This window comes from Aspergillus pseudoviridinutans (genome assembly GCF_018340605.1).
Source record: "Aspergillus pseudoviridinutans IFM 55266 DNA, scaffold_3, whole genome shotgun sequence".
NCBI classification, from domain to species: Eukaryota; Fungi; Ascomycota; class Eurotiomycetes; order Eurotiales; family Aspergillaceae; genus Aspergillus; species Aspergillus pseudoviridinutans.
In genome coordinates, this window is record NW_025091283.1 from 2,633,807 (window position 1) to 2,653,078 (window position 19,272).

Sequence of the window (19,272 nt, forward strand, 5' to 3'; positions counted from 1 at the left end):
CTCAGCATTCTCCCTCGGACTAGCCGATCTATCGATGTGAGCAGACTCCTTGGGGGGGTCGGGAGGCAAAATTCAGAAAAAGAACACCAAGCCCTGAACCGGAAGGGATCTCGGGATAGCGAGTGGGAGTGCGTGAGAAAAGAGGGGCGCAGGCGTTAGGGAGGAGAGGTAGTAACAGAAGAGAAGGAAGAGGAGGAGGTGGTGGTGGTCGTAGTGCGTGCCGGCGTTGATCGATGTTGCAACAATAACAATAACCAAGAGATATGACAAAGCAATGTATCGAGGACGGGGGAAGATTGATGAAGAACGGGACCGTCTGGAGATGGAAAAGCACGGGGGTTCAATGTTAGTTGGGTTGAGGAACAGGCACATGTTGCCCTTTACCCGGAGTGGCTAAGCCCGGGCGGTGGTGGCTCTGCGGCGATATGAATTACATTACACCTTTAACTACGGTGGCCCGCAGCGAACAACTTGGTCAACCCTCGGTCTGCTAGAGATAGTTCTACTTACGCTACTTACCTACTGTCGGCCGTCACTCGCCTAGGAAGTACATATCGGTCTGATCTACTTTTGTTTGCTCTTGTTTCTCTGGTCGCATTCTTCTTTTCACCGGTCTTGAGCTCAAAGCTCTGCCTCAGTTGCGATTTCTTCCCCCTTTCCTCCCTGCTCTGACGGTTCGTCATCACAAAGATACTCAAAATGGCGGAAAGTGAGCTGGCTCCCAAATTCGCGCCTTTTTTCTCCTTTGTAAGTCTTCCAATATAAATGTTGTGGTGGGATTGCTCCGATTATAGAAACATCTGCTGACTGGAGATCGCAGGCGGGAATCGCATCTGCAGTGAGTTCACCATAACTGCGAATCGATCCTCTACGCTGTACTAACAACCACTCGAAGATGATTTTCGGGTGTACGTCTAAATTCAAATCATGTACGAGATGGTAAAAGATGGGATGAGACACTCACAACGTTACAGCAATGGGAGCGGCGTATGGAACGGCAAAATCTGGGATTGGTATCTCTGGCGTGGGAACGTTTCGGCCGGATTTGATCATGAAGGTTTGCAATTTTCACACTGCGAGGTCCAGAAAACTGTTTCAAGTATAGTTTCTAATTTCTTGACATAGTCCTTGATTCCAGTTGTCATGTCGGGTATCATCGCAGTCTACGGTTTGGTCATTGCAGTTCTCATCGCAGGAGACATGGCACCGCCTCCAACACAGAACATGAGCTTGTTCACGTAGGTCACGCCACATCAAACCCGTGTCGATCGTTCTGTTATTGATATCTGAGACCAGAGGATTTATGCACCTTGCATCCGGGTTATCGGTTGGCCTCGCGGGCGTGGCCGCCGGATATACCATCGGCATCGTTGGTGATGCGGTGAGCAACTTAGCGAAAAACGCTTGTTTCTGACTTTAATGCTAACGTTTTCTCGAGGGTGTTCGTGCTTACATGCAGCAGTCCCGAGTCTACGTTGGGATGATTCTTATCCTCATTTTTGGCGAAGTTCTGGGTCTTTATGGGTTTGTCTTCCCGCCAATGCGGCACCAAAGACATCAATGCTAACTGCTGTCAGCCTAATTGTCGGTCTCATCCTCAACACGAACAGCAAATAAAACCCCCTCCTTCTCCGTGCAACGCTGAATCCTCAGTGATGTGCTTGCAAATCGAACTGCGCCTAGATCGACGTGCATAACTGCGCTGGTACCTAATGGTGTTATATAATTGCGTAGCCGGATGCATGAGTTTCTTGGCTATGCTAAAGGCGCACCAGTGTCTCCTTGTGTCAAGGGACAATTTCTGCGCGTAAGATCTTCTGGCAGCTTCTCCGTATGACTCCTTAGGGCCTTTGTGTACTAGCTCCTACTCCACAGTTCTGGACATGAAGATTTGATATCACACTTAACATGTTTGGCCCCCAAAATACAATGGATATTCAGAGATAGCGTCAGATGTAGTCATAAAACCATGCACTGCAACCGGGGTCTGTCCGATTACGCTAGTGGTGCATGCCGAGTAGTTGACAGGCTGCCCCGCCAGTCGGTAACGTCAGAGCCTTGGTGCTCCGTGAACGCCGCCGTGGACCATGCTCCTTGGTTCCGGAGCCAGAAAAAACGAACTTCAGCAAAAGCTCTTGTCCGCCTCCCATGAAGGATTAATCAAGGCTCCCTTGCTTTATTGAGCATTTTTACAAGTCATTTAACGATTGATCTTCCGATTTCTGCCTGCTTCGGCCAGTAGCCTTCGAAATTGCAGTTCGTCACAATCAGCAGCTCCTGCGGCGTTCTTTTCTACCCCCCACATCCGTTCCCCGCTGTCCTCGAGACATGATCTCTTGCCATCCCAATGGCTACAGGAAAGGCCGAGCCTTCGACACATAGTGAGATTCAGAGCTCCTCTCCGTCCTCCAGAGGGGTGGACACTCCTTTGGAAAACGTTCATGAAAGAGAAAAGCAGATGGTTGCTTCTCTCCGACCCCCTCATCAGAGATCAGTGAATCCTTTTGTCATTAAAGATCGGCCGGAGGAAAAGCAGTTGGGGATATCAACTCGGAGCCTTCGTATTACTGATTTTTCACTAATCAAAACACTTGGTACTGGTAAGTCTTGACCCGAGTGGCGGGGTCTGCAGTGCGCGATGTTGACACCGCTGGGGTGCATCCAGGTACATTTGCACGAGTGTGGCTGGCGAGATTCAAGGACGAAACTATCCGACGGGACAATGTGTATGCGCTAAAGGTTTTACGCAAGGCAGATGGTGAGGATGCATGAGAAAGCTTCTATCCTCATCTTTAACCGGGCTGACTGGCGAGCGATTTTGGGACTACAGTGATCAAGTTGAAGCAAGTGGAGCATGTGCGCAATGAGCGAAAAGCACTTGCTGCGGTTGCCGGTCACCCTTTTATCACGACCCTGATTGCGACATTTTCCGATGAGCAGAGCCTATATATGCTGGTATGCAAGCCACCGCGTCTTGTGAAGAGCGGACCTTCCCATGCACTGCCTTCTGCTGGACCTTGTCGCCGTCGTATTTTATTGGTATCCTCGACTGACCTTCTTTCTACATAGCTGGACTACTGCCCCGGAGGTGAGATCTTCAGCTATCTTCGACGTGCGCGGCGATTCAACGAAAACACGTCGAGGTTCTATGCCGCCGAGATCACCCTAACGATCGAGTACCTCCATGATGTCGAGGGCGTCGTTTACCGTGATCTGAAGCCAGAAAACATACTCTTGGACGCTGACGGGCATATTAAGCTCGTCGACTTCGGATTCGCGAAGCAGATCAACGATCGCGAGACATACACTTTATGCGGCACTCCGGAATACCTCGCTCCTGAGGTCATCCACAACAGTGGGCATGGCCTCGCAGTGGACTGGTGGGCTCTCGGGATCCTCATCTACGAGTTTTTGGTTGGGCAGCCCCCGTTTTGGGATCAGAACCCGATGCGCATCTACGAACAGATCGTTGAGGGCCGCTTGCGTTTTCCTTCGAGCATGTCGCCCGCAGCCCAGAACATCATATCATGTCTTTGCAAGACCAATCCAAGTGAGCGGCTTGGACACATATCAGGTGGCTCTGCGAGAGTCAAAGCGCACCCGTTCTTTGAGGAGATCAATTGGGATGACTTGTTCCACCGGCGCATGAAAGGGCCCATCATCCCGCGAGTTGACCATCCCGCAGATACCGGAAACTTCGAGGACTACCCTGACGAAGATGTGAGGGGTCAGGTCATTTACACCGATGACATGAAGAAAAAGTACGAAGCTCTGTTCAGCGACTTCTAAGCCGGCGATCTCGATTCGGGATACCGATCTCCCCCCTTTGATACGTATTCAACATGAGAATCATTGTAAACAGTCGGGATGTCCGCCACGACCGTTTACGCTGATATGGAACGCTCCTGCCACGACGTTACGAATTTTTTGTATTATCGTTCTGCGACGAAAGTTCATAAGGCCTGCTGCTGCCCACCGATCCACCAATCCATACAACTATATATATATAAAGAGACAGAGCAATGCTGTCTTCATTTGTCGATTGATATGTCAAGGTTATTGATGACGGCAAACCCGTCMTTTTCTTTTTCTCCTCTGCATGTGTCATGATGTACAATGCAATCTGCCATCATTTGTCTACATAATATATATCTCATATCTCTCGTTGGGACTTCGTCAACTTGGTTTCCATGTCTGTCTGTCACATCAGCTGGCCTATGTCTCCTGATTTCGGGAATGTAATACCCACAGACTTATGAAGGCGGGATGAGTGAGGAATTCAACGTACTGGGCGGGTTGAATATATAGCTACCTGTAATTGCGGCTTCTTGTACATGCAACCATTCCTCTAACGATCTCTACCATTGAATGCACCGCAGAAATACGAGAACAATTAGCTCATTCTTCTGATTACATAATATATTTCATTTGATGTATATGCAACGTATGCTTTGTTCATGAATATTAGAGTACCGGCCAAGCAGTTAGCTTGCTACCGAAATGAATCACGGGTGGTCAATGCCATGCCGTCATCCAGTCAAATTAACATGATAAGGAGAGTGTCACCAAATACTTGAGCACTTATCCTTGTCCTAGATGGCACACATATGCTGCCCGATAAAAGTGACAGGCAGCGCTGTGGGTCGGAGTTGGCTGTACATTCACATGCCACACCTCCAGTTCGAATCTGTACTGCGTTCAAGAGACTTTCAAAGCTTGATATGCATGCATCCAAACGGTAAGATGCGACAACTGTGCCGGATTGAGAGCACTTGAACGACGTCTTCACCGTTGAGAGGAGGCGCATTAATGTACTGTTGATGAAAAGCACTGCCCAGATATGTTCATAGTGGACTCGAGTCTTGGTAGGTACCGAAGTGATACCGGGTCCAGCGCAGGGCACTTGCTGTGGCTTCCGTACGTGCTTCACTCGGGACCAGGAGCCGGGGCGGAGAGTTCTGCTTGTCCACAGGCCTGACAAGTCTCAGGCAGGGATGGTTGTAACCAATGACATGATCATGCCGCGGAGCCGATGTTTAGAGAGCCGGGTCTGTCTTCCATGATCCTAATGAATAAAGTCAGCCAAGCGTGTCTCTAGCGCATCAACATGCGAGGAAAACGTACCACTAAAGTCGTGTTTGACAAACGCCATAGGGTCATCCAGATCGCCCGCTCCCATCTGACCAACACCCGGACTGAAACTGGTAATCGGTAGGACCACGACGTCACCGACCTTTTTTAAGTCCCGTTGGTTGGTGAAATCCTCATATGTGACGTTATGAGTCGACCCCGGTTCGATGCTGAAGTACTCCGGGTCGTTGAAGTATCTGAACACCGCATCCGTCCAGGCAGCGGGCCCAGTGAACTCCATGATAGTCTTATCCATCTTCCCTTCCTTGAGAATCCCTTTCTCCTTCATTCGCAGCGCGTCCTCGGTAATGTATGCGACGATATCGCGGAGGATCGGATGCCCGGGCTTAGCCTGGATAGTCCACTGGCAAAATTGGATCCGGCGCGAATACCAGTCGTGCCAATCAGGCCGGTCGGGGTCGGCCTCTATTCCGATCACGAAACCGACCGTGGCAAGGTCCAGCTCCCCAGGCAGCCAGTCGGCGGCGGGCTTGAGCGCGTAGGTATCGATGTCACTGTAGATGCCTCCACGGGCCAGCAGAATTAAGTACCGAAAGAAATCAGCTTTTAGGACGGGCAAGGGCATCGAATCGTATGCCTCGAACACCTCCGGGACCGAGCCGTAGAGGTACTTGACGAGATGTCGCTGAGTGTCGTCCGGAATCACTTCATGGACAAACCCGGGGTGCAATTCTGTCCAACTCGCTTCAGCGGGGCGAAGATCTTCGGCGAACCACATGGATGCTGGTGTGTACTTCCATGTCTGCCAGATGTATGCGGGGAATCTGCTTTCGAGATCGTAGGGGAATTGGTAACGGAGTCGTTCGCGCAAGGGGGCAGTGGACGGTGGCTTCAACGGCTGCTGTTGTATATCCTGTTTCTGACTCGTGGTATGTTCATCTGCTGCTTGATGGGCGTCGTAGACAGTCGCTTCCGTGTCGAGAGCGGCGGGTTCGGTGGATGACGAGGAATGTACGGATCGAAGGAGGACAACAAATGTAATCAGGACGACGGCCGCAATTAGCGACTTTCTGAAGGTGAGCATTGTTGCGCGGAAAAAACCACCGTAGCGCGACGGAAATCGATTGGATAGATGAGCTGTGAAGATAGATCTAGATCTCCTCCAGGGGGTCGCCACGAGCTTCCCCACAGGCTCCGCAAATGACCAATGCAGGAGCTGAGTATTCGGATAGGGAGGAGAGGAAAGATCCGAGATCGACTCAGTTCAGTGCCTGACGGCGGCCAGACATATCTGCACCTATTATGGGACAGTATGGAGGATTGAGAGGTTTGTGCGAGGGGGCTTGCGCAATCAGATTCGGTACACTCGGAGACAACGGGAGTGGAAGAGAGCCCCGAAGTATTCGTCACTCTCAGGATTGAATGAGGTCACTGACAGCAACCAGCAAACTCACACAAAGAGTTGAACACAATGTACAACTAAGCAGAAGAATATGTGCAGATCAAAGAAGGGGGAAAAAACGGAAAAAGGGAGAGAGGAAGCTTTGGGAATAATATGAATTAGGAGAAAAAAATGGTGGAGCCCTGTAAGTAGGACAGCCGTTAAAAACTGGTGGCGGTCCGAAACTTTTGGCACGGATGGGCCGATAAGGATCAGAGGATGACGACGATAGGCTCGGGAGTACGTGTATTAATTAGTGTGTATGGCTGTAAGGCAGTGGTAGCTTAACTGGATTAAGTCTTCTCTTGGACCACTCCAATTTGTACTTTTACAGCACACAAACCACAAGGATTGAAGAAATACACGACCTTATATGCTCTCTTCTCTTGATATGCTATACGGCATTACCGCAATGGGAAGCGGATCTACGGAGTACTCCCGGGCCAAAATTGCTCCCCTGCCATGACACGATGATGTCGGACCCCTGGGTCGGCAGGAGATAACCTCTAAGGGGAACTTCATGATAAGGATTTGAATAGAATCGATGAAATCCTGGTTGAGGAGGTTGTATTTTGCCTGGGGTGGGCGTGGATTTGGTGATGGCGTTGGCCGTTTCCGGCGACAATCAGCTTCTGTAGCTACGTAGACTCTGGCCTCTTCTTTTGAAGGTTGTAAGCTCCACCATCGACGGAGCGTTCTGGATCTTGAGATCGAACTGGACGCAGTGTGACTCAGATAGCTAGGTTACCCTTCCATCTTTCAGTCTGGTTCTGTTCGTTTCTCAGCCATCAGTTGGCGCACTGAAGTATGCCTGTATGTGATGGTAAGGTAGTTACAGGTATTCCTCAATCTCCCAAGCCGCGTCATTGCGATGCAGATTGGCAGGGGAGTGCATCTGCACTAATCTGCACAAAAGACTTGGCGTCATAGCATGCGTCTAGTTAGTCAATTTGTTTGCAAGTGATTGGACAAAATATACAGTACTCGAGCAACACGAGGATGTCTTTAAAGTCTTGAAGTCAGTGGTTGAAATGCGATGATCACCAGTTTCAAGTAGACAACCGATCCTGGTAAGATTTTAGACAGGTTTCAACAATGACATCTAATCATAACTTGCCATAATCAATTGTTCATTCAATTGTTTCATATGCTGGGGTTTCCCCATCATGAATGAGTTGCAGCGAGCTCCTCCGACTGGAATGCGGGGCCAGCAAACACATACCTATTCAGAAGCCCAGATGCTGATACGTCATACGACCAGATGATTGAATGATTTCTAGAGCTGTGTCCGGAAAATGAAAGGTGTTGATAAATCTCATTCATCATTTGGTAACTCTTACTATGTCTGTTGTAAGCACTAGCATTCATCACTGAGACGGTGGACACGTGTAGCCGGACCGGATGTTGTTTGGATTGATCCTGTCTTAGAAGGGCCAGTGTAACTGTTACCACTAACAACCATGGATTGACCTCTTGATTCAGGAACAATCCAGTCCGAATGCTACATGACATCTTACCTAGTCTATGAGTGGTACATTGACAAGTGACCATATCACACTGCGGAGTGAGCATTTCTTTTACTTTCTAACCCCGAAATCCTGCCATGACGAGTGTATTCTGCAACTATTGTTCCTGGCCAGAAATAATTGTTTCCACTTACTCTGTCTTATCTTAAATTTGACGCAAACTTCTTGCTCTTTCTAGATCGGATGGACTGTGCCATGTGCAACGTACAGTAGGGAAGACAAAGAATGATTAATTGCAACAACATGCTAACCACAATTGTGAACGTGAAACGCAAACGAAGGTCAACATTTTAGGGAGTGAGGGAGTGTTCTGCATCCGTCTCATCATTCTATAGCCTTAAAAGCATATTTACCCTTCATCCTCAGCGTCCCACGGTAACAATACATTATGAATAGGAACAGCATGCGAGTCAATAGCAGAAAGGCCAGTACAGCTCCTTACCTATTGGCCCTAAAGCAAGCCATTAGGTGCTCAACAGTGGAAACCTGGCACAGCAGAAAAGTGCAAGAGCTGTAAGAATGAAAGCTGGGTAGATGGTGTGGAATCCATCAGGAGGACTCTTGCGATAGCAACCCCCGAGTTGACAAGGGCAAGCTATGGAAGGTGTCGCGGAAGGATCGCCGTAATAGAGGGTAGCGAGGCTTGTGCTTCCGACAGAATCTCCGACGCCACCATAGCGACGGGGAGAATGACCCAGAGAATTTGTCTTCCGTAAAAGTTCAGATTTTCAGGCATCGCAGGACGATATCTGCGTATACCAGATTAAAACTTATAGGAAAGTGGACCATTAGACTCGTGTGTCTGAAGGTTAGCAAAAGCAAGGGAGAGGGTGTGCTAACCAAGGGATACTATGCTGCTGGGCAAATTATGAGTTCAAGCATAAAGAGAGAAAAACTTCACAATAAAGACCTCTGTACTGAGGTCAATGTCTGGAATGAGGTTATTAATAGACATTGAGTATGCTAGAGACATGAATATAACACTGAACATAGACAAGGTTATGCTTATTATAAGGACTACTTTTGTAACTAAGTCTACTTTACAGGCTTCTCGGGATCATACCTCTGGAATCTAGCCACAAGAGCGTGATCATAGTGAGGACCCTTATCAGCCTCGCCAGGATCGGCTGCTGTTTTAGATTCAGTTTATTGACATGTGCCTCTACAGGCTTCGAGCGTTAAAATATGGTTGAGGGAAAAAACGAGGAGCAAAAGAGGCTGCGGCATAATTCATAATTGCCATGGCTTTGGGTGATAACAGTTATCTTGGGTATACTAGACGTGAGTTTTGAAAACCCGGGGGACATCAAGAAACAACGATCAAAGGATGAGCTTGCATTAGGTATTGGCCATCAATCTCGAAGCATTTAGGTAATGACAGAACGTATGTTTGATTGGCTGAGATGTTACCATCTGGATTAAGGTCCCACTATTTTAAGAGCTTCAGCCAATTGTTCTGCTTTCCGCAATAGAATCGACGTCAAGCGGAGGAACCTGTGATTGGCCCACAACGAGCTCTGGTGAAGTAAGGTACCTCAGGTAGTTATAGGTAGGTATAACCTACCTAGTGAAGCTTACCTTGTTGATTGCCATGAGTCCACGACTCTACATAGATTGCGGTTCCTTCAAACCTGCAGGCCTTGAGTCTTCTCCGTCTCAATTGTCAATAAAGAAAAGGGCGTTCTGGTTGGGTACGAGGATTGGCTCGACAATTTGGAGTCGGCTGGCAACTTGAGGGATCTTTCTACATTATGAACAGCCAACGTGTCGAGATATCAGCATTTGCATTATATACCTGAGTGTGGGTGGACATTGTTCTATACGTATTTGATTAGCTATATGACCTGGGAAGTCCTGGCAGCTGAGAGGGTTCGCGCTTCTGGGAGGTTGAGCTAGCTTAGTGGATGGTGTAGGATCACTGGAATGTCCAGGGCCCTCAGGCATCATATAAAGGCACGTGAAAGTATAAGCACTAACAATCCACCACAATTTATATTGCGATTGATAAGTTTGATTGGGCATTTTTCCTGCACCTGGATTGGTGGACCAGCCACCTTCTGTTCCGCAGAGGTCTAATTCTAGAACCCATACGGAGTACCTACTCCGTACCTGTAAGTTGGTGCTTTGATCGTCCCGTCTGTCCCTGAGCAGTTGGCCTTCTCACATCCTGACTTCTGTGGGGTAGCAACGGCTGAATTGAGTTTTTGGCAGAGCCTCAGGAGGCAACACATTACCGGGAAAAAAAAAAAAAAACACCGTGGTCTGCCGTTCGGCTTTGGCGCCATAAAATCTCAATGGCTCAGTTGATCTTCTCTTCCCATACTTTCCTGAGAATAAGATAGACTAATCAATTCCGTTGGAGCCATGCATCGTTGATATTGTTTCCCTTTGACACTTTCTACCGCTGTCTAGAGCACATGCTTGATTAAGGCTCGTGGGCTGGTCGATCGCTGGGAAAGGATGACTGGACGCCTCCTTTCCACTTTTACTACCAAGAAGGGCCAGCTCACGTCTTCAGTTTATTATCTGCAGCCAGAGGATGAGACACCACCGAAGTCCCGGTCGACTTTATTCATCTCCAGACCATTAACGCGAAAGAAAATCTTCATCCTTGGAATAACGGGATTCCTGGTAATAGCGATCATCGTCGTGGTGATAACTGTTCCGATCGTCCTCCTGCGTCACCAAGAACCTTCTGGCCACCAAGAACCTTCCGACGACGCGAGTTATCATGACGAGTCGAACCGACCGATTTACGCCATATACAATTTTCCTGATCCTGGGATGATCCGTGTCAATGGCACGTGGTATTCCTATGCAACCAATGCGGCCATAAATAATTCTGACGTTGCCCATATTCCGGTTGCTACATCTCAGAATCTTAAGAATTGGACGCGGTTAGATGGTTACGATGCCATGCCTACATTGGCAGGTTGGGAAACGGGCGTGAATCACTGGGCTCCTGATGTTATTCAACGAGTATGCCACAGGCCATAACAATTATTTGAGGAATACCGTATTCTGACAGCTTATCTACAGAATGATGGTAGATTTGTGCTATATTACTCTGGAGAATTGAAGGACTGGAAGCGACATCATTGCATTGGTGCTGCAGTCTCAGAGAAGGAGGACCCTCTAGGACCATACCAGCCCATCTCGGAACCTCTTGCTTGCCCCCGGGAACATGGCGGTGCCATTGACCCGTCTCCGTTTCGAGACACAGACGGAAAACTGTATGTCACGTACAAAAATGATGGGAATAGCATCGGCCACGGCGGCGACTGTAACAATGGAAAGAAACCCATTGTCAAAGTCTCCATCATGCTTCAGGAGCTACAAGATGACGGCATCACCCCAGTTGGGGATCCCTTCGAGATTCTCAGGAACGAAGAGGAAGATGGGCCTCTGGTCGAGGCCCCCGACATCATCCGGACCGACAACGGCTATTACTACCTTTTTTACTCTTCTCATTGCTTCACTTCTCCAATGTACGATGTCAAGTACGCCTACTCGACGTCTTTGAAGGGGCCGTATAAGAGGGCCCCTCGCGCCTTACTCAAGACGGGAGATTTTAACCTGACGTCTCCGGGAGGGGCTACCGTAGCTCCTGACGGGACGTTTATGATATTCCATGCCAATTGTGCACCAAAGAGATGCATGTATGTCACGGAGATAGATATAGGTGCAGACAACTTGATCACAATTAGTGGACTCGGGTGATGCCATGCTGGCCATAGCATCGAATTGGACGCTGGAGATGATAACTTGGCCAGAATCCCATCATGGCCGACCTGCGAGGCGGAGGCTCCAGGAAGCCGACGCACTATCTTTTAGCATACTGTGATTTTCCAGCCTGTTTAGCCCTCATAATATGTGCACCGTCTTCGAAGGAACCTCTATAGTCCATTCTCATCAGAAAATACCCTCCGGTCGGACTTAAGACTCTCGCCAAGCGGGAGCACCGGACCTGCCAAACTGCCGACAGCCAATCAGATGTCTAGAAAATGACGCCATTAGCCCTTTAGTGGTGGGGGCGGGCCTAAGGCAGCTCTCCGCCTGCGCAATACGGAAAGTAAATGAAAGCCGCTGGCTCATAAACACTGTACTCCGGAGGTCAGAACGATGACTTCTCCACACCCGTTCACTTGCAGTTTAATTTCGGCTGGAGCATTCAGCTACTGCTCGATAGTTGTCTTGTTTTGGTTCTGTCGAAGGAAATGAGCTCTCTCCAAGGCGTGGCACGCTCAGCTCCTCGTGGTCTCCAGGCCGTCGGACTGTGGAGACAGAGCGACAGTGTCGCGGCCAGTTTTACCACAGCAAGAAACCGATTTCAAATCAGCACATTGAATCGTCGCTTATTACACTCAGCTCCTGCTCGAAAGATACAAAGTGCCACCGCCGAAAATCCTCCAGCGCGAGATTCATCGAACCCGGCACTCTCATTTCCTTGTCTCGACGCCCTGGACGCGAAATCGGCGCTGCTAACGGCCAGGTCGATCGAGTCGGGTCCAGAACCTTCATACACGACCGGACAACATGAGAGCTTCCATTGCGAAGAGCCATTGCTACTAGACTGGGGTGGTGTCTTGCCAGAGTTTGATATCGCGTACGAAACATGGGGTCAGTTGAACGCGGACAAGAGCAACGCTATTCTATTACATACTGGTCTGTCGGCGTCGAGTCATGCACATAGTACCGAGGCCAACCCGAAACCGGGATGGTGGGAGAAATTCATCGGTTCTGGCAAGCCGTTGAACACGGACAAATACTTTGTTATCTGTACAAATGTTATTGGGGGTTGTTATGGGAGCACAGGCCCGTCGTCGATCGATCCGTCCGACGGGAAGAGATACGCAACGCGGTTTCCCATCCTTACACTGGACGACATGGTTCGAGCACAGTTTCGTCTACTGGACTCATTGGGAGTCCAGAAACTGTACGCCTCCGTTGGCTCCAGCATGGGTGGGATGCAGAGCCTTGCGGCGGGCGTGTTGTTCCCCGAGCGCATAGGAAAGATCGTGAGTATCAGTGGATGCGCCCGGAGCCACCCTTACAGCATCGCCATGAGACACACCCAACGCCAGGTGCTGATGATGGACCCGAAATGGAACCGCGGTTTCTACTACGACTCGATCCCGCCTCATTCGGGGATGAAACTCGCCAGAGAAATCGCAACAGTCACGTACAGAAGTGGACCGGAATGGGAGAAACGGTTCGGGCGCAAGCGCGCCGATCCCAGCAAACAGCCGGCCTTGTGTCCTGACTTCCTTATTGAGACCTATCTCGATCATGCTGGCGAGAAATTCTGCCTCGAGTACGACCCAAATAGTCTACTCTACGTCTCCAAAGCCATGGACCTATTCGACCTCGGCCGGTCGCAGCAGGCGGAGACCAAGAAGCGCAGACAGGGTTTTGAGGCTCGTATCGCCCAAGGCGGCAAGACACTCCACTACAATGATGCCTCGTGCAGCTTGACATTACCCGAAAAGCCTTACGAGGAGCAACCCTCCATAACCGACTCCAGCTCTTCGGCCGACGAGTCAGTCGCCGCAGGTGAGCAACCAGATGCACCACCCGCCGACCTCATCGCCGGTCTCGCGCCGTTGAAGAACCACCCGGTCCTGGTCATGGGTGTTGCCAGCGATATTCTCTTCCCCGCGTGGCAGCAACGTGAAATCGCCGAGACTCTTCGCGCGGCTGGAAACAAGAACGTCGAACACATCGAGCTGGGCGAGGACATCTCCTTATTTGGACATGATACGTTCCTACTCGACTTGAAGAATATCGGCGGCGCCGTTGAGAGGTTTTTGCGCTAATTGGCGCTTGTAGAGTCTATATTTTGTCCAGTATCTGTGCCTCTGTGGCACAGTCGATGATGAATGACACGATGCATCTGAGCGTACATTTGTTTTTAGTATTTTATTGGATATACGATTCACCATTTATGTACACCACCCTTCAATTGAGTCTAGCTATTCAATCCACGATTATCGGTTGTCACAGATCGTAGATAACAGACGGACACTAACAAATAATATCAAAGCCCTCAGATTAGCTCTCAGGTTCTCATTGGTTTCCAGGCATAAGTAGATGCGTGTGTGTACACGTGATGGGCCGGATACCATACAACTTTGGCTTTTGGTTCATCCTCGTCATCGGGCAGATTTGGAAAAAAAAGAAGCAAGACAGACAAAAGAGCGCGTACAACGATATAAATGGGGTAACAAAGGGCTTGATAAGCTGTAGATATTAGTCTGGTAGACTTCTAGAGTCATTGTCTCCAAGCCAGTTACGGACTCAATGACAATGGTTTTGCGGAATCCATCTGTCCATCGGCATCTCGAGGACGGGTCCGAAGCCAAATTTAATAAACACAGGGCTGCGGTTTCACAGCATGTCATCATTCGCTTCTCTTGTTGACAGTTAGCAGGGCCAGAATGGCAGTAATTTTGGCTGATAGTGCGAATCGAAGAGATATCGAATGAGATCTCTGGGCAGGTATAACTAGATAAATGTGAGTATGTGGAATGAAGAGAATCCCGCTGCCGGCCATATCAGATTGAAAACTACCTCAGTAATTTTCGGCCCCTCATCGGTAGGTCCGCTCGGCATCGTTTCGTTATCCGCGAAACAGATGGGCAATTGCACCTCGGAGTTATGCAAAGATTGTCATCATCGGCTCGGGCGTTGACGGTCTCGGTAATCTGGTGTCAGGAAAGAAAGAAAGAGAGAGAGAGAGTAGAGAGATAGGGGCTGAGAGACTAAAAGGAAAAGTAAGAGAGGGAAGGAGAAATGTATGTAAAAACTGTGCGAGTTACGGGAGCCCTGGCAGCCTAGATTCCTGCCTTCTCATGTATCCTGAAGTGATATCCAATGCCCAATCCACAACATAAGAGGAAGACATCGTCACCAGAAAGGACAGCGGGCTGTATGATCGCGCTGGCAAAGTTTGTTCCCGAATCAATACCATAAGGATGAGAAGAAGCCAGACTTTCGCTGATCTCTTGGATCTCTGTTCAACTCAGTCACCCACATCTAAAGGCCACGTCTTCTTCCATTCCCAGCGCAGGCGCCGCGAAGGATGAAGTCCGTGATCTGGAACACGTTTGGTTCAGTTGTGTCATGAGCGCTCTTGTGATGGTTTTATCGTCATCGAGATAGGAAAGGTGTTCTTCTTGAATCTGTGCCGGATGCTGTTAGACAACAATCAATGTTAATTTTGGCTAATAGTGCACAACTTACCCATGTGGTTGGATGAGATGGACATCTTGTGTTGTCAACAGTCGGAAGAGTCTCGAATCCCGTTGCTTTGGACGCGCATAGACGAGGGCACGTGACCATACATCATGGTCCCACTTTAAGCTTCGAGAAAGTCCACCGAATGAGCCGACTACGTCAATTGCATAGACATGATTGCATGTTGATTTCTTCCTGGAGGGCTTTGGTGTATACATCCCAGGTCACTCGGTTGGTCGGTCAGTCTTGTGAAGCATTGTGTCCTTTTCAGCGAATTATCGCAATTGTCACACTACTACGTCAATTCGGAAAAACTAAACGATCAAGCCGGCTCTGATACTTGCGTCAAATGTCCTCGTGGCTCCAGCGCCAGGTTGGCCAGCAGCAGGCTCAGCTTGCAGTCACTGCTGTAGTCTCTGGAGCTGCCGTTGCCGGCGCAATCTTCGGCTACCAAGCTCTGAGAAGGAAAGAGGCTGTGCAGCATCTTAAAGCTTCAATCCCTCCAATTGACGAAAGGCATCATGCAGAAAAGGTAACCCAACTGTGCCAAGTCAATTCACTGAGGGCTTATGCTGATTACTGCTCTATGTGCAGCTTACAGAGTACGGTACAGCGGCGTCATCAACACAATTGAATAAAGAGGATGAACGCAGCGCGGCTCTTGCGCGAAGAGCGCAAGAGGGTGACTATGATGACGGTTTGTTCATCCTCTAGCGGCCCTTCCCTAGTAACAACAGTGCTGACTGCACGGCCTTTGGCCAGATCTCATACTCGAACAACTCGCCCGTAACCGTGTATTTCTTACCGACGAAGGCCTAGCGAAACTCCGTTCATCATTCATCATTGTGGTTGGGTGTGGTGGTGTGGGCTCTCATGCAGTCGCCTCGCTTGCCCGTTCGGGCGTCGCGAAGATTCGCCTGATTGACTTCGACCAAGTAACATTGTCCTCTTTGAATAGACACGCTCTCGCTACCCTCGCCGACGTGGGCACTCCCAAGGTGCATTGCATTAAAAAGAGATTGGAACAGATTGTCCCCTGGGTCAAGTTTGACTGTAGGAACGAACTCTTTGGTGGATCCGCTGCCGCAGATCTACTTGCTCCGTGGTCATGGGATGACAGCGACAAGGGACGAAAGCCAGACTACGTGCTTGACTGCATCGACAATATCACATCAAAAGTTGAACTGCTGCACTATTGCCATTCCAACTCTATTCCCGTGATATCGTCAATGGGAGCAGGATGCAAATCCGATCCCACACGCATTATGGTTGGGGACATCTCACTGAGTACCGATGACCCTCTGTCGCGCAGCACTCGACGACGTCTCAAGCTCCTGGGGGTTAACTCGGGCATTCCCGTCGTATTTTCAACGGAGAAACCCGGTCCTGGAAAGGCTAGTCTTTTACCACTTGCCGAGGAAGAATTCGCCAAAGGACAGGTTGGTGAGCTCGGCGTGCTGCCCGAATTTCGGGTTCGCATTCTCCCCGTCTTGGGGACCATGCCTGCTGTTTTCGGATATACCGTTGCCAATCACGTCATCTGCGACATCTCAGGCTATCCTAATGATTACAATGTCGGCGGAAAAGGCCGGGAAAAGCTCTATGATAGCATCATTGCATCTCTACAAGGATTACATGAAAGATTGGCTCGGGCTGAAGTTGGGCAGGATCTCATTGGGCTTCGTATTCCTATCAGCAAAGATGATGTTGGATACCTCGTGGAGGAGATCTGGAGGGGCAGGAGTGCTATTAGCAACCTAACTAACCGGTTGATATTGGTACCCTGGCAACGACCGGCTCGGGGCTTCTCGCCTGATCCAGAGTGGGAAAAGGAAGGACAGAAGTTCATTCCGATTGATTTGAAGAACCTCGTTTGCATGACCAAGGAGGAGGGAACTCGCCATGAGCGGGAGGTCCTCCGAGGTGGAAAGGATGTGACAGAGGTATATGACGAGAAGGTCTTGGAGAAGGTTAAGAAACATATGGCAGAAGTGGAAGTTCATGAGAGATTCCGTTAATGTATTATAAGCAGCTGTATAGAAATTGTATTCACGAATCTGACGGTCTATTACCTACGACTTTATATGTCTGATCTGCAACAATGCTTGGATATTGTTACGACCACATCAAGATAAAGATGGATTACATAGCCATACAGATCAGGCGCTGCGCCACTAGCCCAAGAAAGGAATAGTGGTTCAAACTGTCCACTAACCCGATTCTCGGATTCAGCCTCAGGCTCCACTTCGAATCTACGTCTTAAGCGTGCTAAGAATAACGATGAAGTCGTCACAAGTGAAACCTGCTTCCTTCCATCTCGCCATTGACCGCTACAGTAGTTCCATGCAGGTCCATGGTTTATTTGTTCAGCTCACGAGTACCGTCTTAGGACATACATGCGAATCTCCGACCTTGGGTGCAACTGAACCATTGCGGATTTCATCGCCAAATCGCCGAGACCTGCAGACTCTCCGCCCATGGCGGTTCACGCAGACAGGGAAAGCCTAGAGATCTCCGACGACTGCTCAGACGATGGATTCCCACGGTCGCCGCCAGGCTACTCCTACCGAATGAATAGGTACGCTCGCCCGCTCGTCGACTACGCGCGCAACGAATGGCAAGCGAGAACCAAATACACCGCCCTCTCCGTTTCCCCTGACGCTTCCGACTCCCCGCAATGGGTGCAGATGTTCATGTCTATGGTGAGGGCGCCGCGCTTTCGCCGATACGCGATTGTATACCTGCTGCTCCTGGTGTCTTGTCTTGGGGGGTGGCTGTTTCTCTCGCCGCGGCTGGAGGAACAAGAGGCGCTGCTGCACTCGTTGGACCCGTCGACTAAGGACGATGTGGGGGGTTGGTTTGGTATGAATGCACTGCCGAGATTTGACAATATTACGCATCTGAGGGATCTGGATACTTCGTTGTTGCCTGCCGTAAAGGCGCAGAAGGACGGACAGTCTAGCTCGCGGAGGTTGATTTTCATCGGAGATGTGCATGGCTGCAAGGATGAGCGTGCGTTCCCTTCCTACCTTTCTCCTTGTGTCATGCCGTACTGATCGATGTGGGCAGTGGAACTCCTTCTTGACGAAGTCTCGTTTGACCACGACCGCGACCACCTCATCTTCGCTGGCGACATGATCAACAAGGGCCCGGACAGCCCCGGGGTCGTCGACCTGGCCCGCCAGTACGCCGCCTCCTGTGTCCGGGGGAACCACGAAGACCGGGTGCTGCTGCTCCGCCACGACATGGAGGCATCGAATACCCTCTCGCCGGACTCGGACGGCGATATCAGCCCAGAACTTTTCTTCGGGCTGAAAAAGAGGGAGCGCGCTCTCGCGCGCCAGTTATCCAACGAACAAGTGCAGTGGCTTGACGCTTGCCCCGTCATCCTGAACGTGGGCCAGATCCCGGAATTGGGACAGGTGGTCGTCGTGCATGGGGGCTTGGTGCCGGGCGTGGAGCTCGACAAGCAGGATCCCGCGAGCGTGATGAACATGCTGACCATCGATCTGGATACCCATGTGCCTAGCTCGACGCGGAACGGCACGAAGTGGACCAAGGTATGCGCTACGCTCCGTTAATTTCCCCGGCAGATTGCTAAACTGACAATGGCAGCTGTTCAATAAACATCAGTCTCTACTGTACTCTAGTCTGAAGGATTCCGTGCCGGACCCAAAGTCGCAGGTTATGACTGTGATTTACGGTCATGATTCGAAAAATTCCTTGTCGCTCAAGACGTATACCAAGGGTCTGGACTCTGGGTGCGTCAAGGGTGGGAAGTTGACGGCTATGGTTGTCGAAGACGGCGGGAAGCAGAGCGTCATCCAGGTGAGATGTCGCAATCATCTGAAGGAGTAGTTTCGGATTCTCATGCATTGTCTGGTGTTCGGGGGCCTACATTCAATCTCGTCAAGGGATCATGGACATAATACGGATACATTTTTCGGCTGGTACTTATCTTACATTGTGCTCGGAGTT

At 49.8% G+C, this 19,272-nt stretch overlaps 7 protein-coding genes across 7 annotated transcripts; 6 read left to right on the plus strand and 1 right to left on the minus strand.

The window, feature by feature from the left end:
- Positions 1–699: 699 nt before the first annotated feature.
- On the plus strand, positions 700–1,617 carry Asppvi_004643 (V-type proton ATPase proteolipid subunit; the record flags this gene model as incomplete). The annotated part of the gene is made up of 8 exons (XM_043300591.1): positions 700–747; positions 821–838; positions 896–908; positions 975–1,057; positions 1,126–1,238; positions 1,297–1,381; positions 1,439–1,524; positions 1,578–1,617. 8 exons carry the CDS (start codon positions 700–702, stop codon positions 1,615–1,617), a joined length of 486 nt encoding a protein of 161 aa, XP_043156526.1.
- A 730-nt stretch (positions 1,618–2,347) lies between these two features.
- On the plus strand, positions 2,348–3,789 carry Asppvi_004644 (cAMP-dependent protein kinase; the record flags this gene model as incomplete). The annotated part of the gene is made up of 4 exons (XM_043300592.1): positions 2,348–2,600; positions 2,666–2,758; positions 2,831–2,955; positions 3,070–3,789. 4 exons carry the CDS (start codon positions 2,348–2,350, stop codon positions 3,787–3,789), a joined length of 1,191 nt encoding a protein of 396 aa, XP_043156527.1.
- Positions 3,790–5,036: 1,247 nt separating this feature from the next.
- On the minus strand, positions 5,037–6,175 carry Asppvi_004645 (glycosyltransferase family 32 protein; the record flags this gene model as incomplete). Its single annotated transcript, XM_043300593.1, has 2 exons — positions 5,037–5,065; positions 5,125–6,175. The coding sequence occupies 2 exons, from the start codon at positions 6,173–6,175 to the stop codon at positions 5,037–5,039; spliced, it is 1,080 nt and encodes a 359-aa protein (XP_043156528.1).
- A 4,343-nt stretch (positions 6,176–10,518) lies between these two features.
- On the plus strand, positions 10,519–11,778 carry Asppvi_004646 (glycoside hydrolase family 43 protein; the record flags this gene model as incomplete). The annotated part of the gene is made up of 2 exons (XM_043300594.1): positions 10,519–11,037; positions 11,098–11,778. The coding sequence occupies 2 exons, from the start codon at positions 10,519–10,521 to the stop codon at positions 11,776–11,778; spliced, it is 1,200 nt and encodes a 399-aa protein (XP_043156529.1).
- A 497-nt stretch (positions 11,779–12,275) lies between these two features.
- Asppvi_004647 (homoserine O-acetyltransferase family protein) lies at positions 12,276–13,874 on the plus strand (the record flags this gene model as incomplete). The annotated part of the gene is made up of 1 exon (XM_043300595.1): positions 12,276–13,874. The coding sequence occupies one exon, from the start codon at positions 12,276–12,278 to the stop codon at positions 13,872–13,874; it is 1,599 nt and encodes a 532-aa protein (XP_043156530.1).
- A 1,769-nt stretch (positions 13,875–15,643) lies between these two features.
- On the plus strand, positions 15,644–17,312 carry Asppvi_004648 (tRNA threonylcarbamoyladenosine dehydratase; the record flags this gene model as incomplete). Its single annotated transcript, XM_043300596.1, has 3 exons — positions 15,644–15,826; positions 15,889–15,991; positions 16,057–17,312. 3 exons carry the CDS (start codon positions 15,644–15,646, stop codon positions 17,310–17,312), a joined length of 1,542 nt encoding a protein of 513 aa, XP_043156531.1.
- A 459-nt stretch (positions 17,313–17,771) lies between these two features.
- On the plus strand, positions 17,772–19,152 carry Asppvi_004649 (putative serine/threonine-protein phosphatase; the record flags this gene model as incomplete). The annotated part of the gene is made up of 3 exons (XM_043300597.1): positions 17,772–18,306; positions 18,364–18,854; positions 18,910–19,152. 3 exons carry the CDS (start codon positions 17,772–17,774, stop codon positions 19,150–19,152), a joined length of 1,269 nt encoding a protein of 422 aa, XP_043156532.1.
- Between the last annotated feature and the right edge of the window lie 120 nt (positions 19,153–19,272).